This window comes from Somniosus microcephalus, chromosome 1, assembly GCF_052327205.1.
Source record: "Somniosus microcephalus isolate GS21.2 chromosome 1, FLI_Smic_1.0, whole genome shotgun sequence".
Lineage (NCBI taxonomy): Eukaryota > Metazoa > Chordata > Chondrichthyes > Squaliformes > Somniosidae > Somniosus > Somniosus microcephalus.
The window spans coordinates 26,087,681-26,110,246 of NC_140987.1; the positions used below are offsets into that span (position 1 = coordinate 26,087,681).

Below are 22,566 nucleotides of genomic sequence, written 5' to 3' on the forward strand. Positions count from 1 at the left end.
TACCTCACTGCAGAAGGTGTGAAATGGAGGTCAGGGACTTGTCTCCATGCAGAAGAGGAAGGAATGTGTCCAGGCTGCTCTCTTGCAACCTTCAGCCTACTAACAGGTTGTCTTTTTAATCAATGTGAATTTAGAGAACAGGAGAGGAATGTGTTTACCCTCATTTTTTTTAAATTAAAGAATATCGAAATCAGTGAAAACCAGAATGGACCAGACTAGATGCAGGAAGGATGTTCCCGATGGCGGGGGAGTCCAGAACCAGGGGTCACAGTCTAAGGATAAGGGGTTAGCCATTCAGGACTGAAATGAGGAGGAATTTCTTCACCCAGAGAGTGGTGAACCTGTGGCATTCTCTACCACAGAAGGCAGTGGAGGCCAATTCATTAAATATATTCAAGAAGGAGTTAGATATATTTCTTAAGGCTAAAGGGATCAAGGGATATGGGGAGAAAGCAGGGATAGGGTACTGAATTTGGATGATCAGCCATGATCTCATTGAATGGCGGAGCAGGCTCGAGGGGCCGAATGGCCTACTCCTGCTCCTATCTTCTATGTTTCTATGTTTCTATGAATAAAGCCATTTTTGCCCCCCTCAAGCTTGCTCCTTCTATTGACCATGTGCAAACCATTCTGTCACGGACCCTACCTTACCCATTTCAGCATCATAGAAATTTACAGCACAGAAGGAGGCCATTCGGCCCATCTTGTCCGTGCCAGCCGACAAAGAGCTATCCAGCCTAATCCCACTTTCCAGCACTTGGTCCGTACCCTTGTAGATTACGGCACTTCAAGTGCATATCCAAGTACTTTTTAAATGTGATGTGGGTTTCTGCCTCTACCACCCTTTCAGGCAGTGAGTTCCAGACCCCCACCATCCTCTGGGTGAAAAGATTTCTCCTCAAATCCTCTCTAATCCTCCTACCAATTACTTTAAATCTGTGCCCCCTGATTATCGACCCCTCTGCTAAGGGAAATAGGTCCTACCTATCCACTCTATCTAGGCCCCTCATAATTTTATATACCTTAATTAAGTCTCCCCTTAGCCTCCTCTGTTCAAAAGTAAACAACCCCAGCCTATCCAATCTTTTCTCATAGCTAAAATTCCCCAGCCCAGGCACCCTTTCCACCTGTCCAGCTTCATTCCCTAAAACTAGGTCCAGAACCACCCCCACTCTTGTTGGGCTTGCTACATACTGGCTAAAAAAGTTCTCCTGAATACATTTAAGAATTCTGCTCGCTCTAAACCTTGCACACTAATTTACCCCTAATCACTAATTATTAAGCATGCAGGTGCAGCAGGCGGTTAAGAAGGCAAATGGTATGTTGGCCTTCGTAGCGAGAGGGTTCGAGTACAGGAGCAAGGATGTCTTGCTGCAGTTGTACAGGGCCTTGGTGAGACCACACCTTGAGTATTGTGTGCAGTTTTGGTCGCCTTCTCTGAGGAAGGATGTTCTTGCCATGGAAGGAGTGCAGCGAAGATTCACCAGGCTGATACCTGGGATGGCAGGAATGACGTATGAGGAGAGATTGGGTCGATTGGGCTTATACTCGCTGGAGTTTAGAAGAATGAGAGGGGATCTCATTGAAACTTATAAAATTCTAACAGGACTAGACAGACTAGATACAGGAAGGATGTTCCCGATGGCGGGGGAGTCCAGAACCAAGGGTCACAGTCTAAGGATAAGGGGTGAACCATTTAGGACAGAGATGAGGAGGAATTTCTTCACCCAGAGAGTGGTGAACCTGTGGAATTCTCTACCACAGAAGGCAGTTGAGGCCAGTTCATTAAATATATTCAAGAAGGAGTTAGATATATTTCTTAAGGCTAAAGGGATCAAGGGATATGGGGAAAAGGCAGGGACAGGGTACTGAGTTTGGATGATCAGCCATGATCTCATTGAATGGCGGAGCAGGCTCGAGGGGCCGAATGGCCTACTCCTGCTCCTATCTTCTATGTTTCTATGTTTCTCCCAGTTAATATTAGGGAAGTTGAAATCCCTCACTATTACTGCCCTATTTTTGCACGTCTCAGAAATTTGCCTACATATTTGCTCTTCTATTCCGCCTCTGACTGTTTGGGGGTCTATAGTACACTCGCAGCAGTGTGACTGCCCCTTTTTAGGTTTTCTGTTCAACCCATATGGCCTCGCTGGATGATCCTTCTAAGATATCATCCCTCCTCACAGCTGCAATGGTTTCTTTAAAAACAATCCGAGTTAATCGCAACACGTAAGAAAAAGGATATGTGGTAAGAGTAGGGGAAATGGGATTAAAATAGATAGCTCTACTGTTGAACTAGCAGCAGGGCAAGCACGATGGGCCAAGTGGTTCCCTTTGTACTGAAATATCCATCCAGGCAAGTGAAGAGTATCCCATCACATGACTGATTGTAGACGGTGGAAAGGCTTTGGGGAGTCAGGAGGTGTCAAACATTCCAGTATGTTGATAACAGGTCTCAGTGAAACTGGCCCAAGTCTTCCCAGACGGATCCCATTTATCGTGTATATGTATTTTGTTGGCTGTAAGGGGTTTTCCTCGAGAGCTTTCCCTGAGGTTTCTCTCTCTAGAGGCCTCTCTCTCTTGCACAGTAAAACTTTGAGTGGTTCGACCCACTCACCCCTTAGATTCTATAATCTGGACTTAGGTGCAGGAAGTGCAATGCAGAGAAGACTCTTGTAGACCAAGTTTGATGAATAAAAATGAAATTTTATTGCAAATGGAAAAATATCAAATCAAATGCAACAAAGACAAGAGTACGGTACATGGGAGGGAAAAACAAATACAAACAAATCATAACGACATTATACTAACTAAGGCAAATATAGGCATCTTATACTCTACAAAGATCATCATGAAATAAAGAAACACACGGAACATCGAGGGACAACAACTCATGTTAATTGTACCCTTAAATCCACCCCCTTATTAAACCTATCTAGATCTGATTGTGAAGGGCCAGAAACATGCTCACCAATCCCACTAGGAAGTGCAAGGTTTTGAAAACGAGGCTGCTGGGGCTGCAACGACTGTCCGATTTTAAACTGTCCTTTTTCTCCGCTCTCTTTGTGACTGTCCGAGCTTGTTGATTCAAGCTTCCTCCAAAGTCTTCTCCCAAGCTGTGTCTTCCTCCTCAAGTTGCGTTCCGGGGTGCTGTGTCCTGGTCCTGTGTCTCAACTCGTCCAAGCTGTCCCTGGGGTCGTTGCCCCTGTCGAGTCGTGTCCCACTGCCGTGTCCTCCAAGCTGCTTGTTCAGCTTGCCTCGAGTGTCGCTTCCAACCCGGTGCTTCTGCTTGTTTCAACTGCTGAAAAGTCTCTTCAGTTATACCTTTCTTCCTGAGGCTTCACTTCCCCCCCAAAATCAGTTGAGTCTTTGTTTTAACTTTTGGTGGGCTTTGAGCACAGCGGGGCAGTTATTATATTTTAAATCATTTTAAGCGGCTGGTAACAGGCCCATCTCTGGTTTGAAATGGCTTTCATTGTTTTTAATTTCGTGCTAAATCCTGTTACCGAGCCCTTGGTGTTGTCCTCATGAATAAGTTATTGTCTCTTTCATCTGGGTCAACATTTAGATGGCCTCTGTCTCCAGCCAGATCTTGAGTGGATCTGCATCTAATCCATATGCGTGCCTGTGGGTCTGGCTTTGTCCTCTCAGAAACAGCTTCCAGAACTTGCTATGGGTTCAATCCACATAGTTGTCTGAGGTTGTGCAGGAACCATTTTAAAGTGTCCCAATGAGCTGGTCACATGATACGGCGGCCATTTTGTATGCCCCTTTTTCTGGGCTTCTTTTAAAACAGTCTTTAAAATCATGGCCTCTTCTGCCCATTGATCCTTATTAATATGAAATCCAATTTTGCGAATCCTACACTCCCCCCTGATGATACTGTAACTTGCTTGGAGTATCATAATTCCGAGTGAGCAAAATTTTCTGTCCTTCCACAATCTAACCATCCCCAGTGTTTACCTATCCATGACCCCACAACACATGCATTTCCCATTTCAGAAAAATCTAGTGTACATTAAGCATCTATAGATGGCAATACCTTGGAGTTAAAAAATCTTACAACTTACTTCCAGGCATGGAGGGGGGGGCCTTATACCCCTACATCACCTAGTACATACACATTATCAAATAATAATAATCACGTCTAATAAACTTCAATAATAAAATGAAATACATACGAAAATCCAAAAACACATGAATACACATCAAAAAAAATAACACAGGAGGGAGGGAAACTTTAACTTTATACAGAGCAGCAAAATCTAAACGGGTGTCTCTTCTTCTACCCGCACATAATGCTCCCTCCATTCCCCTCTATTCTCATACTTTTGCGAATGTTTGACCTTCTTACAGTGTACAAACAACGAATCACCTTAAAACTTAAACTAAACTTATGTACAGCGCCGCCCATCCCCGGGCGGCTTGTCTAATCCCTGATCGGACTGCAGCTCACCGCTCCCTGTGGCGGGGCTGCAGTGACCTGTGGCTCTGGACTGCAGCTCACCACTCTCTGTGGCGGGGCTGCAGTGACCTGTATCTCTGGTTCCCCGCAGCCTTTTGCTGTTAAACGGGGACTGTGCTTTCTTAATGATTTCTGAAGTCGGTGTCTACTGGGAGTGGGTGACTCGGGCCAAGACTTTACAGGCTGAGGCATTCGGGCCGACCTGCGAGAAGGTACTTTGGGCGTGGCTCCCTTAGCGAGTGGGCCTTCGGGTGGGACCTCAGCTCTCGCAGCCCGTGGCTCTTCCACGACAGTAGGCTTCGGCTCCCTTCCCTCAGGCTCCGCCCCTTTGGGATTTGGGCAGGCTCCCTTGGCGAGTGGACCTTTGGGTGGGACTTTGGCTCTCACAGCCCGTGGCTCTTCCACGACTGTGGGCTTCGGCTCCCTCCCCTCAGGCTCCGCCCCTTCAGGAATTGGGTCTGTGGCAGACGGCTCCTCCCCACCTGTCCTTACAGCCTGTGGAAAATATCAGGGCATCAGGGAGAATTTCTACCAAAAATTCTCACAAATATGCCCTGAATTCAGAAATCTGAATGACAACCAAAAACTCCCATACCTACTGGGGGAGGAGAGAAGCTGTGTAACACTGGCGGCACACTATGTTACAGCTTGCCATGAACAGAGGGACAACCAGTAAACTAAGAAAAGAGTATATATAAATAATGCGAATGTATATTTATACACTCGGGGATATACCTGTTTATACACTGTATGAATAGAACTGCGTTTATGTGTTCAACCATAAATGTATTTTGATGCTTTGGCAACATAAGATGTACCTTATCATGCCAATAAATCGATTTGAATTGAATTGAAATTGAATTGGAGGATCTCTGCCCCCAATTTCTACCTCCCCCATGCTCGAGTCGAGGGCGGAACCTCCGTCCTCCGACTCCTCCTCCTCCAGAATCGTGTCGAGGGCGGGACCTTGCTGTTCGGGTCCCTCCTCGTCCGAGTCCCAGGCCATCGGGGAAGCCTCCCAGGTGGGCGGGATGGCTCCTCCCCTCAAGCAGGCTGCAATGCCACCTTGTGTGGTCTGTGACTCTTTACTTGCCTCAGGCTTATTGCTTTTACTCTCAGACCTGGCTTTCCCTGCTGGTTCTTTTGCACCTGGCTTAAACAGTTTACACTGGTCATGAACCATTTTAAAAACCCTCAGCTGACCCCCTAAACTACCAGCCCTCGCTGTTAACCTGGCGTTCTCCTCCCTTAAAACCTGCTCAACTAACTTAGCCCCCGCAACCTGGCACCGCAGGTATTCCTCCATTTTACAGGAGGTCTCTTCCTGTGCATGTCTTTCTAGGGGACACAGGTCGACAGGCTGCGCTGGCTCTAGTCAATTGGGCACATCGGTTGGGGCTGAGGGAGCAACAGGGCCGTTGGCGACTGCCACCTTCCCCTGCGAGGTCATTAGAGACCGCATTGCCTCTAAAACTGACTCGATCGACACATCGGCTCCTTTCTCCCGGATGGGCGTTTGGGCTGGGGCTGAGGGAGCTTTTCCCTTTAAATCCTTCCAGGGATTTTTACAGTCCCGGCGCCAGTGACCTTCCTTCCCACACCCGTAACAACTGCTCTTAGCTTGGGGAGGGCGATTCCCCTCCTGATGCCATTCCTTTTTAGCAGGAGCTGCAGGCCTCGCCTCATGCACCTTTCCCTTTGAGGAAGGCACATCCCTACTCTTGTTGTTCCTGTAACCTATCGTGAGCTGATCAAGTACTACGTCCTCCGTGGAGCGGGGGTTCGTGGGGTCAAACCATGCTTTGGCCTGCTCCCTCACCGGCGGCAAGCAATTGGCGACCAGACACCGGAGCCAATGAGCCCTTTGGTCATCATTTAGCGCGTTCCGGTCCGGTCCTCCCGGGCAGCTGCGCCGGTACACTGGCCACAACCTCCCGGCGAAAACCCGTGGGGGTTCTCCCTCTAGCTGTACCGTCCTTTCCAATCGGAGGAACGGAGTTCCGTCACCCTCCCCTATAATCTCCAGGATCTCATCCCGTATTTCCTCATACGTTTTTCGCCCTCTCTTGCTCTCGTCAGGGAGACACTGGAGGAGTGAGCTGTCCAGGGAGAACAGCAGCATTTTGGACAGTTCGGCCCCGTCGCAGTCATTAACTGCTGCGGTCTGCTCCACGTCCCGAAAATGCACTGAGGGATCTCCTGACTCGGAGAGTTTCGGGATGTTACTGATCATTTCCCTTAGCTGTCGTGCGCTATGGGGCATTATGATCTGATTCACGAGGGGTCCGTCATCGCCATTGTCTTCGTTCGGACCGAGCCTCTGGTCTCGCGTGGGACACATCAGCGCCGGTCCCGACCCTACTACCTGGTGTTGCTCTACCTCAAGAACCCCTGTGTCTGACTTCTCCGGTTCCTCCCCTGGAGTCCAAGACTCGGTATAGGCGGGAGGTGCTGAGGGCTCGGGGGTTGGTACCCTAACTGCTTCCTGTGGAATTGGTCTTTTAGATTCCTTGGCTAACAGTAACTGGCTCGCTGGCGGGTTTAAGAGACGCACCAAGCCGGTTGCCTTTGCTAGGGCCGTTCTCAGGTCCTCTAGCTCCCTGTGGCAAGCGCTATGATCGGTGTTCTCAGACCTATCCTCCATGGCCATCTTATAAGCTGCCCTGGCCCCCAAGATACTTTCCTCCTGTGTCGCTACATGCTTAGCTAGGCGGAAACACCTCTCTTTCATTCTACCTTCACTGGCCTTGGCCTCAATGACCTGACATTCCAAATACTCTATCCGGGTCTCATGGCGGTGAGTTACGGATTGGCGTTCCTGATTCAGCGCGTTAAGCGATTCAATCAGTTTCTTTCCTCCCGCAACCTTTTCCTCTACTTCTGTTAATAACCCTTTGATCTGGGCCGTCTGTGCTACAACGACTTGGTCCAAAAGCTGGACTTGCTTCTTGTAGCACATCAGCCAGACCGCCTTTTCTACAGATACATAGATACATAGAAGATAGGAGCAGGAGTAGGCCATTCGGCCCTTCGTGCCTGCTCCGCCATTCGATGAGATCATGGCTGATCCTTTAATTCAGTATCCCGTCCCCGCCTTCTCTCCGTAACCCTTAACCCCTTTTGCCCGTAGAAATATATCTAATTCCCTCTTAAATATATTTAATGAGCTGGCGTACACTGCCCTCTGTGGCAATGAGTTCCACAGGTTCACCACTCTCTGAGTGAAGAAATTCCCCCTCATCTCTGTCCTAAATGGTTTAGCCCTTATCCTTAAATTATGTCCTCTAGTTCTGTTCTCACCCGCCAAGGGAAACATTCCTTCTGCATCCAGTCTGTCTAGACCTGTCAGAATTTTATACACTTCTATGAGGTCCCCTCTCAATCTTCTAAACTCCAGTGTGTACATCCCTAAACTACATAGTCTCTCCTCATAGGTCATTCCCGCCATTCCTGGTATCAGCCTGGTGAATCGCCGCTGCACCCCCTCCATGGCAAGAACATCCTTCCTCAGATGAGGCGACCAAAACTGTACACAGTACTCGAGGTGTGGTCTCACCAGTGCCCTGTACAGCTGCAGCAAGGTATCCCTGTTCCTGTATTCTAACCCTTTTGCTATGAAGGCCAGCATACCGTTTGCCTTCTTGACCGCCTGTTGCACCTGCATGCTCGCCTTCAGTGACTGGTGTACAAGAACACCCAGGTCTCTCTGTACTTCCCCCTCTCCCAATCTATTGCCATTTAAATAATAATTTGCCCTCCCGTTCCTGCACCCAAGGTGGATAACTTCGCACTTGTCCACATTATAGTGCATCTGCCATTTATCCGCCCAATCGCCCAGTCTGTCCAAATCGCTCTGGAGCTTCCTGGTCTCTTCCTCTGAGCCCACCCCCGCTCCTAGTTTAGTGTCGTCTGCAAATTTGGAAATGCTGCATCCGACTCCCTGATCCAGGTCATTAATGTAAATTGTGAACAGCTGGGGGCCCAGGACAGATCCCTGTGGTACCCCACTTGTTACTGCCTGCCATTCAGAAAATGAGCCGTTTATTCCAACTCTCTGTTTTCTATCTGACAGCCAGTTCCCTATCCACGCCAAAACTTTCCCCTTTATCCCATGAGCCTCAATTTTCCATGCTAATCTTTTATGTGGGACCTTATCGAAGGCCTTTTGGAAGTCCAGGTACACCACATCTACTGGCTCTCCCCCATCTATTCTACCAGTTACTCCCTCAAAAAATTCCAATAGATTAGTCAAGCACGATTTATCCTTTGTAAATCCATGTTGACTCTGTCCTATCCTGTCCCCATTTGCTAAGTGCTCCGCTATTTCATCCTTAATGATGGACTCCAGCATTTTGCCCACAACTGATGTAAGGCTTACAGGTCTGTAATTACCTGCTTTTTCCCTACCCCCCTTTTTGAATAGTGGGGTAACGTTAGCTACCCTCCAATCCATCGGCACTGTTCCCGAGTCTAATGAATTCTGAAAAATCATCCTTAGTGCATCCGCTATCTCTAGGGCCACCTCCTTCAGTACCCTAGGATGCATGTTATCAGGCCCTGGGGATTTGTCCACCTTCAATCCCTTTAGCTTCCTTAACACCATATCCTTAGAGATATTGATTTGCGTCAGTTCCTCCTTTGCCAATGTCCCTATTTTTCCCGATATCCCAGGGAGGTTTTTTGTGTCTTCCTTCGTAAAGACTGACCCAAAGTATGCATTTAGTTGATCTGCCATTTCCTTATTTCCCATTATATATTCCCCCGTATCTGACTGCAATGGACCAACTTTGGTTTTCACCAGTCTTTTCCTTTTGATATATTTATAAAAGCTTTTGGAGTTAGTTTTTATATTTTCCGCCAGCTTGTTTTCGTAAGCTATTTTGCCCCTCTTGATCATGCCCTTTGCCCTCCTTTGCTCTATCTTAAACTGTTCCCAATCTTCCGCTCTGGCGCTTTTTTTGGCTATTTTATACGCCCTATCTTTGGATTTTATGCTGTCTCTAATTTCCCCTGTTATCCACGGTTGAGTCACCTTTTTAGATTTCCTTTTATGCCAGATTGGTATAAACAATTTTTGCAATTTTGTCATTCTATCTTTAAATGTTTGCCATTGTTTATCTACCTCCAGTCCTCCCAGGAACGTTGTCCAATCAGACCTACTCAGTTCCCGTCTCATGGCATCATAATTCCCCTTGTTTAAATTCAGGACCTTAGTCTCTGAGTCAATTTCTTCGCTCTCCATTTCGAGTGAGAAATCGATCATGTTATGATCGCTCTGACCCAAGGGTCCCCGTACAACAAGATTACTGATTAGTCCCTTCTCATTGCACAGTACCCAGTCCAATATAGCCTGTTCCCGAGTTGGTTCCTCGACATATTGATCCAGATAACCATCCCTTATACACTCAAGGAATTCCTCCTCCTCATTATTTTTACTGATTAGGCTAGTCCAATCTATATGTAAGTTAAAGTCACCTATGATGACAGCTGTGCTCTTATTGCACGCTTCTCTAATTTCCCTCGTGATGCCCTCCCTAACCTCTATTTTACTATTTGGAGGCCTATATACCACTCCTATTAATGTTTTTCGCCCCTCGCTATTTCTTAGCTCCACCCATATAGATTCTGTATTAACTGAGTTATACCTTTCTTCCTGAGGCTTCACTTTTGTGCTCTTTGCTTTCTGTCCACTTGATGGCTGCGTCTAGCGGGCGCCTATCTCTTAATAGGTCGGATGTCCACTGTTTTGTAAGGTTTACCTTCCCAAAAACATAATCCGCTATCCTCTCATCCATTGCACTTCGACCATTCAAACTTGGATCTACTACATTGCAATCCTGCTGCCAGACTCCTGCCTGGCTCGCCATTTTCTGTAAGGGGTTTTCCTCGAGAGGTTTCCCTGAGGTTTCTCTCTCTAGAGGCCTCTCTCTCTTGCACAGTAAAACTTTTGAGTGGTTCGACCCACTCACCCCTTAGATTCTATAATCTGGACTTAGGTGCAGGAAGTGCAATGCAGAGAAGACTCTTGTAGACCAAGTTTGATGAATAAAAATGAAATTTTATTGCAAATGGAAAAATATCAAATCAAATGCAACAAAGACAAGAGTACGGTACATGGGAGGGAAAAACAAATACAAACAAATCATAACGACATTATACTAACTAAGGCAAATATAGGCATCTTATACTCTACAAAGATCATCATGAAATAAAGAAACACATGGAACATCGAAGGACAACAACTCATGTTAATTGTACCCTTAAATCCACCCCCTTATTAAACCTAACTAGATCTGATTGTGAAGGGCCAGAAACATGCTCACCAATCCCACTAGGAAGTGCAAGGTTTTGAAAACGAGGCTGCTGGGGCTGCAACGACTGTCCGATTTTAAACTGTCCTTTTTCTCCGCTCTCTTTGTGACTGTCCGAGCTTGTTGATTCAAGCTTCCTCCAAAGTCTTCTCCCAAGCTGTGTCTTCCTCCTCAAGTTGCGTTTCGGGGTGCTGCGTCCTGGTCCTGTGTCTCAACTCGTCCAAGCTGTCCCTGGGGTCATTGCCCCTGTCGAGTCGTGTCCCACTGCCGTGTCCTCCAAGCTGCTTGTTCAGCTTGCCTCGAGTGTCGCTTCCAACCCGGTGCTTCTGCTTGTTTCAACTGCTGAAAAGTCTCTTCAGTTATACCTTTCTTCCTGAGGCTTCACTTCCCCCCCAAAATCAGTTGAGTCTTTGTTTTAACTTTTGGTGGGCTTTGAGCACAGCGGGGCAGTTATTATATTTTAAATCATTTTAAGCGGCTGGTAACAGGCCCATCTCTGGTTTGAAATGGCTTTCATTGTTTTTAATTTCGTGCTAAATCCTGTTACCGAGCCCTTGGTGTTGTCCTCATGAATAAGTTATTGTCTCTTTCATCTGGGTCAACATTTAGATGGCCTCTGTCTCCAGCCAGATCTTGAGTGGATCTGCATCTAATCCATATGCATGCCTGTGGGTCTGGCTTTGTCCTCTCAGAAACAGCTTCCAGAACTTGCTATGGGTTCAATCCACATAGTTGTCTGAGGTTGTGCAGGAACCATTTTAAAGTGTCCCAATGAGCTGGTCACACGATACGGCGGCCATTTTGTATGCCCCTTTTTCTGGGCTTCTTTTAAAACAGTCTTTAAAATCATGGCCTCTTCTGCCCATTGATCCTTATTAATATGAAATCCAATTTTGCGAATCCTACAGGCTGTGCCTAATTTCGGAGATCTCCACTTGGACCATTCCCTGTATTGTTAGCGGAGCTCTCCCTGTTAAGAGGGAACTTGTACATGGTCCCGATGAATCACTGCTCTGATGCAAATATTTCATTAATCTACATTAAAAAGCATCTAGCTCATCAATTTAATTGGTACCAGGTCCCTCAGTCTCTCTCATAGTTATTACCAGGCCACAAAGCTTGATGTTAAAAACAGACAGCGCTATCAAATGTGGAACTCGCTACCACAGGAAGTAGTTGAGGCGAATAGCATCGATACATTTAAGGGGAAGCGAGATAAACACATGAGGGACAAAGGAATCGAAGGTTATGCTGATAGGGTTAGATGAAGAGGGATGGGAGGAGGCTCGTGTGGCTCATAAACACCGGCACGGACCAGGTGGGCCAAATGATCTTTCATATTTCTATGTAAACATAACTAGGAACAGGAGTCGGCCATTCAGCCCCTTGAGCCTGTTCCGCCATTCAATTAGATCATGGCTGATCTGTATATCAACTCCGTCTAGTTCTTGATCCATCTGGCAAGTTTTGCCTGGTAATGAAGTTGTATGTCATTTGTATAAACATTATTTTTTCCCCTCCCCCCTTCCTAAACACAAGGTCCCAAAAGAAGACCACTTCAGTGTCCTTGACGATAGGATCCCATCACTCAAAAGGGGCAGCAGGTGCCGCTGATGTGCAGCAGGTCCGCTCTACGCTGGTTCAATCCATCTCCATCCCAGCCCCGCAGGTACGGTGAACAATATAACATTCAGTGAGAGCAACCGATGACTAACGCCTGTTGTGTGTTCTTAACCAGCATGAAAAAAATTGCATTTATATTTTCCTGAGCCGTGGCTCAGTGGGTGGCCCTCTCGCCTCGGAGTCAAAAGGTCATGGGTTCAAGTCCCACTTGAGCACCTTTATCTTGGCTGAGTGCTGAGGGAGTGCTGCACTGCAGGAGGTGCCGTCTTTCAGATGAGACGTTAAAACCGAGGCCCCGCCTGCTCTCTCGGATGGACGTAAAAGATCCCATGGCCACTATTTCGAAGACGTACAGGGGGAGTCCTGGCCCAAATATTTATTCCCTCAACCAACTCCGAAAACAGATCGCCTGGTCATTTATCACGATGCTGTTTGTGGGATCTTGCTGTGTGCAAATTAGCTGCCGCATTTCCTACATTGCAACAGTGACTACACTCCAAAAAGTACTTCATTGAGCGGAAAACACCTTGGGGCATCCTGAGGTCGTGAAAGGCGCTATATAAATGCAAGTTCGTTCTTTCTTTGTTACTTTGATGCGCATGCTTACCCGAACCCGAATGCACACGGCAGCTTATCAGTGGACATATAAATAGGAAGCCCACCTTACGAAGCAGCTGTCCCAAACCAAAGCTTTTATGTTCACCTTGTTCCCGGGACTGTCCCATGTTCCCGTGCCCACCCTAACGAAATAGATCAATTATATTAGGACCTGGACGGGCCGTTAACTGGTCGCCATGTGAAAAGAATTGCATGGAAAGAAGTTGCTCTGTGCGATGCCTCATCACATCCTGCAGTTGTCTCAACATTCTTCACAGGCACTGAACTATTATAGGACTGTAACCATTGTTGTTAAGTGGGGAAATGGATTGAAAATCGGTTAACAGACAGGAAACAGAGAGTAGGAATAAATGGGTCTATTTCGGGGTGGCAGGCGGTGACTAGTGGGGTACGGCAGGGATCAGTGCTTGGGCCCCAGCTATTCACAATATATCTCAATGATTTGGATGAGGGAACCAAATGAAATATTTCCAAGTTTGCTGACGACACCAAACTAGGTGGGATTGTGAGTTGTGAGGAGGATGCAAAGAGGCTTCAAGGTGATTCAGACAAGTTGAGTGAGTGGGCAAATACATGGCAGATGCAGTATAACATGGATAAATGTGAAGTTATTCACTTCGGTAGGAAAAACAGAAAGGCAGGGTATTATTTAAATGGTGACAGATTGGGAAATGTTGATGTACAAAGGGACCTGGGTGTCCTTGTACACCAGTCACTGAAAGCAAACATGCAGGTGCAGCAAGCAGTTAGGAAGGCAAATGGTATGTTGGCCTTCATTGCAAGAGGATTTGAGTACAGGAGCTAGGATGTCTTGCTACAGTTGTACAGGGCCTTGGTGAGACCACACCTGGAGTAGTGTGCAGTTTTGGTCTCCTTACCTAAGAAAGGATATACTTGCCATAGAGGGAGTGCAGCGAAGGTTCACCCGACTGATTCCTAGGATGGCAGGACTGTCGTATGAGGAGAGATTGGGCCGACAAGGCCTGTATTCACTAGAGTTTAGAAGAATGAGAGGGGATCTCATTGAAACGTATAAAATTCTGACAGGGCTAGACAGACTGGATGCAGGGAGAATGTTTCCCCTGGCTGGGGGGTCTAGAACGAGGGGTCACAGTCTCAGGATATGGGGTAGGACATTTAGGACTGCGATGAGGAGAAATTTCTTCACTCAGAGGGTGGTGAACCTGTGGAATTCTCTACCACAGAAGGCTGTGGCAGCCAAGTCACTGAATATATTTAAGGACATAGATAGATTTCTAGACACAAAAGGCATCAAGGGTTATGGGGAGAGAGCGGGAGTATGGTATTGAGATAGAGGATCAGCCATGATCATATTGAATGGTGGAGCAGTCTCGATGGGCCGAATGGCCTACTCCTGCCCCTATTTTCCTATGTTTTCTATGTTTTTAACTTGTGTACGGCAAGATCCCACAAATAGCAAATGAAATCCGTGAGCATCAATCTGTTTTTGATGATGTTGGTTAAGGGAGGAACCTTTTACTTCCATCTGAATCAGCAGACAGGACCTCTGTTTAATGCATCATTCAAAAGCTGGTACCTCTGATCATGCAACACTCCCTCAATATTGCAGTGCAGTGTCACTCCAGACTAGACTCGGTGCTTAGTTTCTGGACTGGGGATCCAATTCCCTTTTGGAAGTCACGATTGAATCTGCTTCCACCGCCCTGTCAGGCAGCGTGTTTCCAGATCACAACAACTCGCTGCGTAACATTTTTTTTTTGCCAAGTATCTCAAATCTGTGTCCTCTGGTTACCGACCCTCCGGACAACGGAAACAGTTTCTCCTTGTTTACTCTATCAAAACCCCTCATAAATGTTATTAAACCTTCCCTGCTCTGAGGAGAACAATCCCAGCTTTTTTTAGTAACTGGAAAGTCCCTCATCCCTGGTGCCATTCTGGTAAATCTCAGGACAGAAGGAATACCTGAGGGAAAACCTGCTAACTGACGCCCAGTTTGGGTTCCGCCAGGGCCACTCAGCTCCTGACCTCATTACAGCCTTGGTCCAAACATGGACAAAAGAGCTGAACTCAAGAGGTGAGGTGAAAGTGACTGCCCTTGACATCAAGGCAGCATTTGATCGAGGGTGGCATCAAGGAGCCCTAGCAAAACTGAAGTCAATGGGAATCAAGGGGAAAACTCTCCATTGGTTGGAATCATACCTAGCACAAAGGAAGTTGGCTGTGGTTGTTGGAGGTCATTCATCTCAATCACATGACATCACTGCAGGAGTTCCTCAGGACAGTGTCCTAGGCCCAACCATCTTCAGCTGTTTCATCAATGACCTTCCCTCCATCATAAGGTCAGAAGTGGGGATGTTCGCTGATGATTGCACACTGTTCAGCACCATTCGAGACTCGTCAGATACTGATGCAGTCCGTGACCATATGCAGCAAGACCTGGACAACATTCAGACTTGGGCTGACAAGTGGCAAGTAACATTCGCACCACACAAGTGCCAGGTAATGACCATCTCCAACAAGCGAGACTCTAACCATCTCCCCTTGACATTCAATGGCATTACCATCGCTGAATCCCCCACGATCAACAACCTGGGGGTTACCATTGATCAGAAACTGAACTGGACCAGCCATATAAATACTGTGGCTACAAGAGCAGGCCAGAGGCTGGGAATTCTGCGGCGAGTGTCTCACCTCCTGACTCCCCAAAGCCTTTCCGCCATCTACAAGGCACAAGTCAGGAGTGTGATGGAATACTCTCCACTTGCCTGGATGAGTGCAGCTCCAACAACACTCAAGAAGCTCAACACCATTCAGGATAAAGCAGCCCGCTTGATTGGCACTCCCTCCACCACCGGCGCACTATGGCTGCAGTGTGTACCATCTACAAGATGCACTGCAGCAACTCGCCAAAGCTCCTTCAACAGCACCTTCCAAACCCGCGACCTCTACCACTTAGAAGGACAAGGGCAGCAGACGCATGGGAACATCACCACCTACAAGTTCCCCTCCAAGCCACACACCATCCTGACTTGGACCTGTATCGCCGTTCCTTCACTGTCGCTGGGCCAAAATCCTGGAACTCCCTTCCTAACAGCATTGTGGGTGTACCTACACCATATGGACTGCAGCGGTTCAAGAAGGCAGCTCACCACCATCTTCTCAAGGGCAATTAGGGATGGGCACTAAATGCAGGCCTAGCCAGCGACGCCCACATCCCATCAATGAATAAAAAAATTAAAAAAATTAAAAATGTGTCACTGGGTTGGCTGAAATTCGTGCGTGGTTTCAGAAGACCCAAACAAAGGAAATTGGGGATTAAAAACAGAAAATGCTGGAGATACTCAGCAGGTCAGGCAGCATCTGTGAAGAGAGAAACAGAGTTAACGTTTCAGGTCGATGACCTTTGAAAGGTCGATGACCTGCTGAGTATCTCCAGCATTTTCTGTTTTTATTTCAGATTTCCAGCATCTGCAGTATTTTCTTTTTGTAAAGGAAATTGGGGGTCGGGGTGCGGGGGGGAGGTCGGAGGGGTAAACATAAAAACATAGAAGATAGGAGCAGGAGTAGGCCATTCGGCCCCTCGAGCCTGCTCCGCCATTCAATGAGATCATGGCTGATCATCCAAACTCAGTACCCTGTCCCTGCTTTCTCCCCATATCCCTGGATCCCTTTAGCCTTAAGAAATATATCTAACTCCTTCTTGAATATATTTAATGAATTGGCCTCAACTGCCTTCTGTGATAGAGAATTCCACAGGTTCACCACTCTCTGGGTGAAGAAATTCCTCCCCATCTCTGTCCTAAATGGCTTACCCCTTATCCTTAGACCCCTGGTTCTGGACTCCCCGACCATCGGGAACATCCTTCCTGCATCTAGTCTGTCTAGTCCTGTTAGAAGGGTACAGTGCTGTCATTAAAAAATAGATCACCAATGATTGTTGCTGACCCTCCATTCTTGGGTACCAAAGGGACATGCGGCGCAGTATAATGGCCCCTTCTAGTCATGCGGTTCTATTTTTAGTCAACTAAAATGACTGGGGTTATGCTCCGTCATATGGTTGGAGTATAGACTGAAACCGAAGAGGCCCGCTGGTGTCACTGTGCTTCAGTTTGTCAAGTATTAAATGCAAAGGAGGAAAGGTCCTGTGGACTAGACAGACTAGATGCAGGAAGGATGTTTATGATGGCCGGGGAGTCCAGAACCAGGGGTCATAGTCTAAGGATAAGGGGTAAGCCATTTAGGACTGAAATGAGGAGGAATTTCTTCACCCAGAGAGTGGTGAACCTGTGGAATTCTCTACCACAGAAGGCAGTGGAGGCCAATTCATTAAATATATTCAAGAAGGAGTTGGATATATTTCTTAAGGCTAAAGGGATCAAGGGATATGGGGAGAAGGCAGGGACAGGGTACTGAATTTGGATGATCAGCCATGATCTCATCAAATGGCAGAACAGGCTCGAGGGGCCGAATGGCCTACTCCTGCTCCTATCTTCTATGTTTCTATGTTTCTAATCCGTGACTGCTTTGCTACAGGAGCCGTTCTGTTACGAGGCCATCCTGCGAGCTGTTTCGCCCTGTAGTTTTACCCCGTTTGTTTACGACGCGTCATTAAGTTGTTTACAGCGAAGACGCGTCTTGTATTTAAGCTGGCTTGTACCCTAACATGTAATTTTAGTTAACAAACCGAGGGGCAATGCCGGAGTACGCTCCCGACTTGTAGACTTTAATCATGTTGACGGCTTTAAGTAAACCAGCAGCGGTAGAAATCTTCCTGTCAGTAATTATAAAGTAAGAGGCGGCGTTGGCTGCTGTCGAAAGGTTAAAAGCTGCTTCGATTCGAGTTGTGCGACAGCCTCAAATTGGTTGGCCCGCTGACAATACGTTTTAATTTTTACTTGTCCTTTCTTTTCTTTTAAATTTAAGGTCCAGAGTCCCACGCCTTGCCTTCAAGTCCAGAATGGAGTCTCGCCACCTGCGTTTTCAAAGGTCGTTCTTTTTTATCATCCCTTTCAGTCAACAACTAAAAAACAATTAACCTGTAAACTTGTCAAGATTTGTGTCCGGTCGTGCAAGAAGGTCCAGCAGGGACCGTTTTTTGGGGGGGTTGGTTTAACCGGGGTCGCTGGGGTCAGGAGGGACAAACAAGTTGCTTTGCTGCAACTTAGTGCGGGAGGATGCTGCGGAAACGGGTCTGTGGGCCCCCCTTCACCCCGGACCCGGCCCCTTCCCCTTCACCCCGGACCCTTCACCCCGGACCCTGACCCTTCACCCCGGACCCGGCCCTCGCCAGAGCTTTCAGTCAGTCAGCAAGAACCCTGACAGTGCCCGAGGAGAAAGATAGATAAAAAAGATAGAACGATGAAAAGAGAGAAAGATAAAGATAGAAAGATGAAAGAAAATAAAAAGATAAAAAAGATAGAAAGATGAAAAGAAAGATAAAGATAGAAAGATGAAAGAAAGAACAAAGAAAGATAGAAAGATGAAAAGATAAAAAAAGATAGAAAGATGAAAGAAAGATAGAAAGATGAAAGAAAGATAGAAAGATGAAAAATAAAAATAAAGATAAAAAAGACAGAAAAATGAAAAGAAAGATAAAGATAGAAAGATGAAAGAGAAACAACAACTTGTATTTATATAGCGCCTTTAACGTAGTAAAATGTCCCAAGGCGCTGCACAGGAGTGATTTAAGACAAAACATTTGACAAGAAAGAAAGAAGCGATGTGGGGATACAATTCAGACATCACTGGTGTTTCAGATTCTTAATGTATTTTCAGAAACTGTAAGCGGATCTTTAACTTCTAGCTTCCATAAGAGTGCAGATGGCTTTTATAAACATTGGGGCATCTGTTGATCACTGTTTTAACAGGAAGTCAGTCTGTGCAGGACAATGATTGACGTTATAGGGTAGGCATTTCGGAAAACCTGAGAGAATTAGAGCTGGATAATACAGACACACGAACCCACATGCTTCTCCTGCAGAATTGGTCTGGTGACTCAGTAACAATCTCTTCATTGTTTTCAGGTTGGATTCCAAGCTGGGGTGTTAGTTCCTGCCTTGGCACCATGCCCATGTACCTTTCACTATCACAAATGTGGTTTCTTTCTCTTGTTGCTTCACTCAGCCCCACATTCGTTGTGTCGATGTGAAGATCTCACTCTGAGATGCTTATTTTGCCGGTGCTTTCCCTCGGTTTATAACCCTGCCGATTTCGCGGTCGGTTTCGCACAAAGACCACCGCCCATCCCGTCAATTCTCCGTGATTTTTAGAAGCTTGGGTCAGCAATTTTGATTTTGATTTCCCACCCACCCCACGCCTCTCTCTCCACCCACCCATCCATTTAAGTACAGGTCTAACTCCCTGAAATCAACGAGGTATGAAGAGAGATTAAGACCTTTTCAGTTCTTTAATCCGATTCATTGGAGGGACCTGCTTCTTCTGTGCACGCTGGCCAAAGCTGGACTCTACAGGGAGCAAAATTGGGCCTCATTGCACTCGTTTTGTGGGGGGAAAGCCAGGGGCACAGAGATCCAATTTAGGGAGCCAATCTCCGGCGCCGAACAGCATCAGATACCATATTGGTTGGGGGGGCTCTAGAGACGCCCCTGGCTTCAGCCTAAAAAAATGCATCAGGCCACTTGAAACTGGTCAAAAACCAGCAGAGCTGACGCACTCCTGCTCCTCCTAGCCCCTCAATGGAAAGCAAATCCCTCCATGGCCTCGCCCCCCTCCCTATCTCTGTAACCACCTCCAGCCCTACAACCCTCCGACATCTCTGTAACCTCCTCCAGCCCTACAACCCTCCGAGATCTCTCTAACCTCCTCCAATTCTGGATCCTCTTGCGCATCTCCCGATTTTAACCGCTCCAGCATTGACGGCCGTGCCTCCAGCTGCCTGGGCCCCAAGCTCTGGAATTCCCTCCCTAAACCTCTCCGCCTCTCTACCAATGTTTCCTTTAAGCTGTGCAGCCGCGCAGCGCTCCAGGGGTCCCATGCAGCTGGTGAGCCGGCTTCTACATTGAAAAAGTTTTGAATGGGCCGGGCAGCCCATTAAAGGGGCTAAAACAAAATTCCAGGGAACATTGCTCTCTGTATCTCTTCCTTTAAGACGCTCCTTAAAATCTACCTCTTTGACCGTGCTTTTGGTCACCTGCCCTAATATCTCCTTACTTGGCTCGGTGTCAAAACTTGTCTGAGAACGTTCCTGTGAAGCGCCTTGGGACGTTTTACTATGTTAAAGGCGCTATATAAATGCAAGTTGTTAAGACTTAACCTGAGCTCTTCAGACCAGCAGCGGATCATCTTCTGCCAAGCAGGAAAATCTGCTGTGGTTTCCCCACGAAGGTCCGGTTAAAACTGTATTGGGGTCCTATTGACATACTAAGACCCCCATTCACATAAGGTTGCTTCAGCCTCCTGCTAAACCCTGCAAGGTTAATAGCAGAAATGGTTGCGGAGTCAAGCGGGTAAGGGACCTGCTAATTTTAACTGCCCACCCGCCCTGGGCGGGAAAGGTTAGAATATACACCATGCTCTTAAAATACCACATATGAAGACTAGAAATTGATGTGCTTAGTTGGGGCTAGAGTTAAGAGGGGCCATCCTATACACGGGCTGACGTGCTTCCTCGGATTTTCTACGAAGCGATTTTACCAAAACCCATGGACCATAGCCCGTGGGCCATAGCAGGATTGGCATCCCAGCCCATTCCTATTGGGTTGTTGCTGTGCTCCTGATATTGTAATGGCGATTTCCCCATCCACAGCAAGGTCCCACAACAGTGCTCCAATAGCAAAATACTGCGGATGCTGGAAATCTGAAATAACAACAGAAAACGCTGGAAGCACTCAGCAGGCCAGGGCAGCATCCGTGCAGAGAGAAAAACAGAGTTAACGTTTCAGGTCTGTCTGCTGCCTGACCTTGCTGAGTGTTTCCAGCTTTTTCTGTTGTTATCCCACAGCAGTGATGTTGTTTGGGGGAGACATGTTGGCCAGGACACCAGGGAGAACGTCTTGACTCTTCTTCGAAATAGTGCCACGGGATCTTTTACGTCCACCTGAGAGAGCAGCCGGAGCCTCGGTTTAACGTCTCATTCGAAAGACGGCACCTCCGACATTGCAGCACTCCCTCGGCACCGCACTGGAGTGTCAGCCTGGATTTTTGTGCTGAAGCCTCTGGAGTGGGGCTTGAACCCACAGACTTCTGCCTCAGAGGCGAGAGCGCTACCCACTGAGTATTAAAAGGCAGAATTTCTTTTTCTGGGGCTGGGAGGGGCTTAGCTGGAATTTTGATGGTCACCACAAAAGTAGACCCACACTTTATGGGACGATAAGTCGTAATACTGAAAAGAGCAGTAAAGTGGACACTGAAGATTACCCTTGTCTCACTGCAGGTCTTACAAGACATCACTGCGTCAGAGGGGCAGGTTGTGGTGCTGGAATGTCGAGTCAAGGGGACCCCTCCTGTTAAAGTCCAATGGCTGAGGCAAGGAACAGAGATTGAAGACTCGCCAGATTTCCGGCTCCTTCAGAAAAGTAATGGGCGCCATTAAATATCAAGATCCGGAGTTTCCGCTCAATCGTGCTGGTTCTGTCGGCACAATGCGTCTGAAATTGGCCAAACCAATGCGCCAGATCGCGGAATTTTAAGCGCAAATTGCATTCGGCGAAAATCAAGTCTCCGCGATCTTTCGCGCTAGTTTAAAAAAACATTGCGCTGGAAGCCGGCCCCGCCCACAAATCTGTCCGTGCCCCCACGTCGCATTAATCACCATGGCGATCTTCCGCTAACTGCGCTCGTTTGCCAGCCTTTGAGGAGGCTCTTTGAATTAAGCTGGGGGGTTTTTTGGCGCAAGGACACCAATAGGAACTTTATAAAAACTTTTGAATATAATTTTTTTCTTAATTTACTAAGAAACTGACTACTGTACCCCAATGTAACTAGCAAATGGTTCGCTATAGTATATTTTGTTGTCATTTTCAGTTATTTAAAATCAGCTTACTCAGAGGTAGTGAACTAGACATTCTGATTAAAAATGCTTATTTTTTTGTGATAAACCGATTTTCAGCTGTATTGTTTCTTTATTTGTTCGTGGGATGTGGGTGTTGCTGGCAAGGCCGGCATTTATTGCCCGTTCCTATTTGCCCGTGAGAAGGTGGTGGTGAGCTGTCTTCTTGAACCGCTGCAGTCCGTGTGGTGAAGGTGCTCCCACAGTGCTGTTAGAGATGGAGTTCCAGGATTTTGACCCAGCGACGATGAAGGAACGGCGATATATTTCCAAGTCAGGATGGTGTGTGACTTGGAGGGGAACTTGGAGGTGCTGGTGTTCCCATGCACCTGCTGCCCTTGTCCTTCTAGGTGGAAGAGGTCACGGGTTTGGGAGGTGCTGCCGAAGAAGCCTTGGCGAGTTGCTGCAGTGCATCTTGTAGATGGTACACACTGCAGACACGGTGCGCCGGTGGTGGAGGGAGTGAATGTTTAAGGTGGTGGATGGGGTACCAATCAAGCGGGCTGCTTTGTCCTGGATGGTGTCGAGCTTCTTGAGTGTTGTTGGAGCTGCACTCATCC

General features: G+C 47.2%; 1 protein-coding gene across 3 annotated transcripts in view; it reads left to right on the forward strand.

Moving 5' to 3' along the window:
- The window catches only part of palld (palladin, cytoskeletal associated protein), a 610,835-nt gene that overhangs the window by 342,006 nt on the left and 246,263 nt on the right, over positions 1–22,566 (forward strand). For all 3 annotated transcript variants that reach the window (XM_085975529.1, XM_085975522.1, XM_085975536.1), the window contains exons 5-7: positions 12,316–12,445; positions 17,923–17,985; positions 21,392–21,533. In XM_085975529.1, the coding sequence (XP_085831655.1) occupies positions 12,316–12,445; positions 17,923–17,985; positions 21,392–21,533 (335 nt within the window). The remainder of the gene's footprint in view (positions 1–12,315; positions 12,446–17,922; positions 17,986–21,391; positions 21,534–22,566) is intronic.